Genomic DNA, 8,266 nt, shown 5'->3' on the forward strand with positions numbered 1-8,266 from the left:
GGCCCACCTGCCCAGCTTATCTCGCATGAGGCATTTGAGAGCCATCGGCTGTGCAGGGTGGTTTCACAAAGCGGAAATGTAATCATGATTAAAGCAGTTAAACATTAAGAGGCTATATTTACAGATGCTTCATAGAGAAGAAAACTTCCACAGTGGTTCAGTTTCTAAAAACATATGTACCAGGCACAGCGTGGTGCAGTGTTCTTTAGCCACGTCCCTCAATCTCCACTTGAGATGTTGCCATTCATTGGCTCCTCCATGGTTCAGGTTTTTATATGTAGAGCCAAGGCCTCAAGTATCTACCTTCTTTGTCCTCCACAAATTCCATATTTGGGTCCTTCACGGGGAAAATGAAAAAGTGAAGAGATTTTTCAAGCTGAAATCCTAAAAGCCTCAGAGCTCCCCACCTCCATCCCTTCTACCCAGGGAAGTTGCAGGGGCAAAATTCAAAGACTGAGGATCAGAAAGGGTCTTTTCTTTTCACTCCCTCTCCACCGCCCACCCCACCACCTCCCCCTGAGCCCCGCCGTTGCAGACGCATTAACAACCAGGTAACAGTTGCCAGAAACCTAGAATTCTGGTCGATGTACTCGTACCCCAACAAGGCCAAAGTCCCTGCGGGCCAAGCCCCTCACCCAGTAAGTTCTGACCGTTCCCAGCCCGGGGACGCGCGAAGACAACCAGGAGCGCACGGGGAACGATTTGGGGCCCACGACACAGCCTCAGCTTCCCCTTGTCCTCGCGGTCTCTGCGCTTCGCGGAAAGCCCAGTGACCGTGCGGGGCACCCCACTGGCCCCGGCCCCTGCACCCCACCTTTCCCCAGGCCCGACCGAGAGGCCAGGCGGTGCAACACCGCAACAGCCCAGAGGCAGCAGCGCAGGCGGCGGCGGCAACGCAAGATCCCCGGGTGAGCAGCCTCCAATTCTGTCCGGCCCGCGGGCCGCGTGACAGGGCACGGCCAATCCGGAGCTAAAGTGGGTTGTTCCAAAGGGGGAAAAAAAAAAACAAAAAAACAAAAAAAACCCAGCTGCTTCCTGCTTCCGCCCCCACTTCGACTCCTCTTCCTGCCCGCGTAAGGTATTCCTAGGCCCTACGTTCCCGGAGCCTCTGCAGTCCCGGAGCAGTATATTCCGCAGCCCAGGAGCCGCGCAGCCTTGGACCCCGGAGCCCCTGCGCTCCGAAGCTCCCCGAGTCCCCCGGTGCCCTGCAACTCGCGTCCCCGGAGACCCCGCGTCCTTGCGCGCTCCCCATAGTCCCGGCAGCGGCCGGCCACCGCCCGACCCGGCGGACCACACTGCCCTCCTCCGTTACACCGGTGCCATGGCCGCCCCGGACCTGTCCACCAACCTCCAAGAGGAGGCCACCTGCGCCATCTGCCTCGACTACTTTACGGATCCGGTGATGACCGACTGCGGCCACAACTTCTGCCGCGAGTGCATCCGGCGCTGCTGGGGCCAGCCCGAGGGCCCGTACGCGTGCCCCGAGTGCCGCGAGCTGTCCCCGCAGAGGAACCTGCGACCCAACCGACCGCTCGCCAAGATGGCCGAGATGGCGCGGCGCCTGCACCCTCCGTCTCCCGTCCCACAGGGCGTGTGCGCCGCGCACCGCGAGCCACTGGCCGCCTTCTGCGGCGAAGAGCTGCGCCTGCTCTGCGCGGCCTGCGAGCGCTCGGGGGAGCACTGGGCGCACCGAGTGCGTCCACTGCAGGACGCGGCCGACGATCTCAAGGTGTGGGCAGGTCCAGGCGGAGCACGGCCTAGCAGGGGGTCACTGCGGGTTGGGGGTCGTGGCTTGGGCCTGGGGGGTTGGGGGCCCCAGCCTGGCCCAGGTTGTGGGCTCGGGTCCCAGCCTGGTCCGGGTCTCGGGGGTGTGTAGGGGGCTGCAGCCTGTCCCAAACCGGCACCCTGGAGGGACTGGGGCACCGCCCACCAGTGAGGCGCTGGCCTGGGGACCAGGTCGTGGGGAGGGGGCGTGCTTTCTGAAGTTTAGGTCCCACAGAACCGGTGGGAGGGCTGTCTGGGGCGGGGACTGGGCAGGTTTGACTGACCGTTGGCAGGGATGGAGCCGGGAGAGGAGAAAGTGGGAAGGGAACCTCAGAGGTGGCTGGTCCCAGGTGGACGTGCACGGATGAGGACTCTGAGCCCTCAGAGGGTTGTGGGCAGGGCAGGGCAGACCAGGGCCTTGGGGCCGACGCCAGTGCTGAAGTTCTGGTGAGAAGAGATGGGAAGGCAGCCAGGAAGCCGCTGCAGAGCCCCAGGCAGGGATCAATGCGGGGACAGAGCCATTGCCCTGGGAGGCGGACGCCAGGGCCCACCAGGCTTTCCCAGTAGGATACTCTGCCAGCTGACAAGCCAGGGCTCAGCCCTGCTTTGAGCCCAGGCCGAGATGCCTTGTTTCTCTGTTCTGGAAATGCATTTCCTTAAAATCCAAACGGACGCCAGCACTCCCCTTTCTGCTAAGAGCCTCAGGGCAAACACTTACCTGGCTCACCTGGCCAGCTGCCTACTACATTCCTGCAGGTGGGTTTGCTTCTGAAACCCAAGATATTAGGTACATGGGTGGCATCTTTCAAACTTTTTGACTGTGGTTTGCATTTTGCTTTATGGCCAGTAGTGTCTCTGCTGAGGTGCATCAAGTACATGCTTTAGTCAACGTTAGAATCAGTACTCTGTCACTATCATAGAGCAAGCCTCTGGGACAACAGAATAAACCTATACCTGATCCACATCACTGGGCTTGTCCTGACACAATTCCTGTGGTTTTCTTCTCATTTTGAGGTATAACATGCATACAGGAACACCCCCTTCTTACATCAGTCTAGCAGATTTGCCCTTCTGTCACTGAGTACCCCGATCAGGGTGTGGAAAGTGACCAAAAGAGCAGAGAATGATCAGCAGCTCTCTAGAGGCCTCTCCCAGCTGACCTGATAAAGTCTCATGTGGTAGCACTTAATCCTGTCTATCATAGGGGAGGAAAAGCGTTTTCCTCTACCGTGTCATGTTCTGTAACTGGATACAGAAGGATCTGATACAAATGTGCGCATCCTGTGGCTCGTTCCAGTTGGAAGAAAGAAGGTGGTGATGCAGTGGGAAGTTGCGTTGTGGGAAGGTTGCCCTGAGATTAGGGAGGGGTGGGAACAACAGAAGAAAGGATATTCAGGCAAGGGGAAGTAGCTGGTTAGGGCAGTGGTGGGAGGGCCATGCCGGTTAGAGGGCATCTCCTGGCAAATTTGAGTTTGCTCCACCTGTCATGTCCCAGGCCCAGTTTTCCACGACTAGTCCCTGCCAGCCGAGTTCAGGCTTAGCTGGGGTTGGGCAGGTGGGAGGAGGTATAAGGCCCAGCCTGGAGGCCTGGCCTGGCCGGGGTCACTCTGGGCTCACCTCCCTGTAGGGCAAGCTGGAGAAATCCCTGGAGCATCTGCGGAAGCAAATGGAGGATGCACTGCTGTTCCAGGCCCAGGCGGAGGAGACCTGCTCCTTGTGGCAGGCAGGTGGCCAGGCACCCAGTGTGGGTGGGGACAGGGGGCATGAGGGCCGCCACCGCAGGACGTCACATTCACATTCAGCCTCGTGCTTCTGGGCAGCACCCCTGCCCCAGACCCCATGTATAACCCACCTCAGGGTGGGCTTGGGGGTTAGGAGTGGGGGTCAGGGAGGACCAGGCATGGGGGGCCCTGGGCGTATTGGTTTGCGGATCAGGGAGGGATGGGTATGACGGCCCAAGTGGTGGGTTTGGGGTCAGGAAGGGATGGATGTGGGGGACCCCGGATTGGGGGTTAGGGTGGCTCCAGGTCCTAGGCCCTCAGCTGTCCTCCCTGACCCCCACAGAAGATGGTGGAGACCCAGCGGCAGAATGTGCTGACGGAGTTTGAGAGGCTGCGCCGTCTGCTTGTGGAGGAGGAGCAGCGGCTGCTGCAGAGGCTGGAGGAGGAAGAGCTGGAGGTGCTGCCCCCCTTGCGGGAGAGCGCGGCCCGGCTCGGACAGCAGAGCGCCCAGCTGGCCGAGCTCATCACTGAGCTGGAGGGGCGCTGCCAGCTACCAGCACTGGGGCTGCTGCAGGTGAGCTGGCACCCACTCCTGGGGGTGGGCATGTGGGGGGTCTCAAGGGAAGGCCAGGCATGGGAATGGAGAGCAGGAAAGTGGAGGAAGCATTGTGCAAAGCAGGCTGACTGACTGGTGCTTGCCTGGACCTCTCAGGTCCTCACCAGCTGGTCTCCTTCCTGTGAAACACAGGGAGTGGACACCGCTGCTGAACTGCACGAACTGCTGTTAGCGCTTGTCTGGGAGCCCTAATGGGGACGGGCCAGTGGGTCACCAGCCAGCTCTCTGAAGGTTTGGGCCCACTGGGCTGAGAGAAAAAGCCAACAGGTCTCCCATAGGGATTCCTGCATGGGCCCAGTGCTACCCCTGAGAATCTGCTCAGCTCCTGGCCCCTGCAATTTGTGCCCGCAGGTGGGAGCAAGGACGCTGCATGTGCAGCCCAGGGGGCTTCCTGTGGGAGGTGACCCTCCTTGGGGCCTCAGAGCTGAGTGGACTTTCAGAGACCAGTAAGAGGCTCCCAGTTGCCATCCTGGGGCTAAAATTTAGTCCTTTGGCTTTTGCTGAGCCATCAGGTGATCTTAAGCCTGGGAAGCAGGAAGAATCCCGGACAAGTGTGTGGCGGGGATTGAGGGAAGTCAGCAGAAGTGGGCTATGCTCAGTAAAGTGGTGGGAGGGCTAGGCAGGCAGCTAGGAGGTGAGAGGGGGCAGCCCTCAAGGATGAGTGAATGTTGCTGGAGAAGCTGCAGGAAGCAGAGGTTCTAGAAGGAGGACGGGTTGGCCCAGGAAGTGAGATAAGAACCACGGGATTATGTGAAATGCAGTTTGGGGTCTCAGCTGAGATGTCCCAGTGTGGGAGTGGTCTCAGCTGGCCTGGCGGCATTTCATGCCCTTCACCTGGGGGATGGGTGCTGACGCAGTGTGTGTCTCTCCCACAGGATATCAGGGACACCCTGCGCAGGTAGGAGCTTCGGACTCTCCCCAGGGAAGGTGGGCAGGGTTCAAGGTGGGCCCACTGCAGGGGTGACACCTCCACTGCCCCTCCAGAGTCCAGGACGTGAAGCTACAGCCTCCTGAGGTGGTGCCCATGGAGATGAGGACGGTGTGCAGGGTCCCAGGGCTGGTGGAGGCCTTGCGGAGGTTCCGAGGTGAGTGTTGTGCAGAGGCCGGGGGGATCCCACGCACTGTCTCCAGTCCAGAGGAAGTACCAGTCCTGAGCTTTTGCTGGTGGGCTGGGGTCTGTGGTAGGAACAACACACAGGCTCCCAGTTCATGGATGAGAAACTAGGAGGGATCAGGGCCACTGGGCAGAAGATAGCAGCTAAGGGAAGGCCAGGTCCAAGCTTTTCACCGATGCATTTAGGAAAAATAGAGGTGGGACCACCCTCCTAGGGTCATTCAGGTGCCAGAGCACCCGTGTGGACCCCAGGCTTGTGGAGTCTGGGATGAAAGCTGCCCTAGAACACACACACACTTCTCTCTGGGGACTAAAAGAATGGACATGGAAAGCACTCAGGGTTTCCTTCTGTGCTCTAAAGGGGCATGAATCACAAGGAAGCATGGACTGCTTTCTAGAACGTTCCAAGATACCACGAGAAGTGGTTAGGGAATCTCTTCGAGTGAGAAGGGGCGTGGTCAGTTTATGGGCAGTCACAGACTGCAAGGTTGTATGGATCTGGGGCAGACAGCTTCGAGGGTTGACCACTGTTCTGTCTGCAGGGGACATGACCCTGGATCCTGACACCGCCAACCCGGAGCTGGTACTGTCAGAGGACAGGAGGAGCGTGCGGCGGGGGGACCTGCGGCAGGCCCTGCCCGACAGCCCTGAGCGGTTCGACCCCGGGCCTTGTGTGCTGGGCCGGGAGCCCTTGACCTCGGGCCGCCACTACTGGGAGGTGGAGGTCGGGGAGCGGGCCAGCTGGGCCCTGGGCGTCTGCAGAGAGAACGCTAACCGCAAGGAGAAGGGCGAGCTGTTTGCTGGTAACGGGTTCTGGATCCTGGTGTTCCTGGGGAGCTACTACAACTCCTCCGAGCGGGCTTTTGCCCCTCTCCGAGACCCACCCCGGCGCGTGGGCATCTTTCTGGACTACGAGGCTGGACATCTGTCCTTCTACAGTGCCAACGATGGGTCGCTCTTGTATACCTTTCCTGAGACGCCCTTCTCGGGGACCCTGCGGGCCCTCTTCTCACCTCTGTCCAGCAGCCCAACCCCTATGACCATCTGCAGGCCGAAAGGTGGGCCTGGGGACATGCTGGCTCCCCAGTGAGCAGGCCTCTCATAGCCTCTTGTCCTGCCTTCCGAGTCTTCGAGACACTTGAAAAACCTGAGAAGAGGGTGCTTGTCCTCTGAGCTATGGAAAACACTCGTAATGCCACTCGGATACGTGGAGCAAACTGAACTCTGTCACTGCCACTCCCAGGAAGCCATGTGTGAGTGTGTGCAGGCTGGGCTGTCCTCCCTCGGGGGACTCTCCAAGGTCATCAGGTGCTGAGACCCCATTCACCAGTGCACCACACACAGTCCTTCGCAGAGCCCTGAGCCTAGGGCCCTGGTAGCTCTGGTTCCAGGAGCCTCACCAGCCGGCCCCACCCAGCCTCAGTCTGGGGTGAGACACCAGGGCCTGCAGAACTCTCAGCTGCAGTCTGGGCACCCCCCCAAACCCTGGGGCCACACCTCGAGAAAGCTGCTGTCTTGTGAGACTGCTGGCCAAGAGGTGGCTCCAGGCCCACCAGCCTGTCTTGGGGTCTGGTCCAAACTGGTGGAGGGGGGGGGGGTGGGTCTGGATGTAGTTGCCTCAGATTAACTGGGGTGCAGCAGAGTCCTCAGGTGACTGGTGATGTGGGAAAGGCCACAGGGAGGGAACTGGGAGCAAGTCACTGAATAAAGTGGTTGATTAACTAGGACACACAGATGCCCTCAAATCCCCCTGAACATGGCCCACTCAGGGCTTCTGGAAAAAGCTCCTTCCCTGGTTCCCAGTGCAGAGGTTCAGTTCTGGGAGGGCCGAGGGCCTGGAGGTGAGTGTGAGGCTCAGAAATGACACCTCACTGTTTCCATCTGAGTGGCACTGAGAACAGCAAGCTGGCGTTGCCCTCTCAAATGCCTCTTCAGTGGCCCGTGGGGTGGTCCCTGAACTCAGAACCCAGAGTCTCACTCCTGCCTGGGGGAGGGGGTGAGGCCACAGAGAGCCCTGGCTTACAAAGTCCAGAGTTCGTTTTTGCTTTAAGTTTTGACGCTTCTTCACCCTTCTCAAGAAGGTGTGATGCAGCGTCTCTGCACCCCTAGATTTTTATTAATTGTAAGGACATTCTCACAGTAAATAAACTAACAGTTGTCTGTAGTCCCCTTATCTTTTAGGTTGGGGGGTGGGGAAATCCTCCAGAGGGCCCACCCTCTGGGAGGGGATACAGAAACAAGATGCTCACTGGTAAAGTCGGGGATGCAGCTGCTGCCCACACAAGCACAGCAACTCCCAGGTATGGTTTCCATGTTCTCTGGCTCAACACGTGTGTTCATTTCATGCAGGTACTGTGGGCAGTTTTTTCCTTTTTTTCAGATAACCTGATAAACATTTCCCATGTTCCACTGTGTTCAATAGCCAGTACTTTTTCATTTACTTGATTATTTACTCATTCTCCCATTCTTGGGCTTTTTTGTTATTGTTACTATGTATACACCACTTTTGAATATCTTGAACAACAGATCCTTCAAATTATGTACACAGGGGGAAGTATTTTCTCAATTGAGTCAGGGGTCTGGCCATGTTTTTGGCTGGGGAATTATTTCCATATGATTTCCCAAGGAACGGGGCCCACTGCTTCACTTCCTGTTGAGAATCTGAGCGTAGTGTTTGCTTGCTGCCTGTAGCAAGATTTGGACTTTAAGGTTTGGGACTTCCACAATGGCCACTGGAAATGTAGCCTGTGGGACAGCCTCGTGGGTTTAATAAATGAGCACACAACTGCCCCGAGGACACCAAGACGCCTCTGGCTGTGGCTTTAGAACAAAGCTGGACACAAATGTAAGGGAGGAAAAATCATATTCCCTCAACCCTTCTGAGTTCTTGGCTGAGACCCCGTAATAAAGCTAAACAAGAGAAAAACAAAGACGTTTATTGACACGTATACCTCAGGTATGCATAGGAGAAACCCCAGGAAAATGAGTAACAGAGCAGCAGCTTAGATCTCTGGCTTAGATGGCATCTTCAACAAAGAACAATGTTTATGG

The 8,266-nt window shown here is 57.9% G+C and overlaps 1 protein-coding gene and 1 long non-coding RNA gene across 3 annotated transcripts; one reads left to right on the top strand and one right to left on the bottom strand.

Annotated features, from left to right (window-relative positions):
• Positions 1-97: 97 nt before the first annotated feature.
• On the bottom strand, positions 98-1,577 carry LOC132362858 (uncharacterized). The gene is made up of 3 exons (XR_009502510.1): positions 1,349-1,577; positions 815-970; positions 98-337 (listed from the first exon to the last, which is right to left on the bottom strand). It is a non-coding gene; the product is annotated as an uncharacterized LOC132362858 (long non-coding RNA).
• On the top strand, positions 1,057-7,629 carry TRIM11 (tripartite motif containing 11). 2 transcript variants are annotated; one of them, XM_059917958.1, is made up of 6 exons: positions 1,057-1,729; positions 3,392-3,487; positions 3,829-4,059; positions 4,977-4,999; positions 5,086-5,186; positions 5,758-7,629. In XM_059917958.1, the coding sequence occupies exons 1-6, from the start codon at positions 1,322-1,324 to the stop codon at positions 6,303-6,305; spliced, it is 1,407 nt and encodes a 468-aa protein (XP_059773941.1). In that variant the 5' UTR covers positions 1,057-1,321; the 3' UTR covers positions 6,306-7,629. The 2 variants fall into 2 exon arrangements, with proteins under 2 accessions (XP_059773941.1, XP_059773943.1); XM_059917960.1 differs by having other exon boundaries at positions 3,832-4,059.
• The last annotated feature ends 637 nt before the right edge of the window (positions 7,630-8,266 follow it).

This window comes from Balaenoptera ricei, chromosome 3 (genome assembly GCF_028023285.1).
Source record: "Balaenoptera ricei isolate mBalRic1 chromosome 3, mBalRic1.hap2, whole genome shotgun sequence".
Lineage (NCBI taxonomy): Eukaryota > Metazoa > Chordata > Mammalia > Artiodactyla > Balaenopteridae > Balaenoptera > Balaenoptera ricei.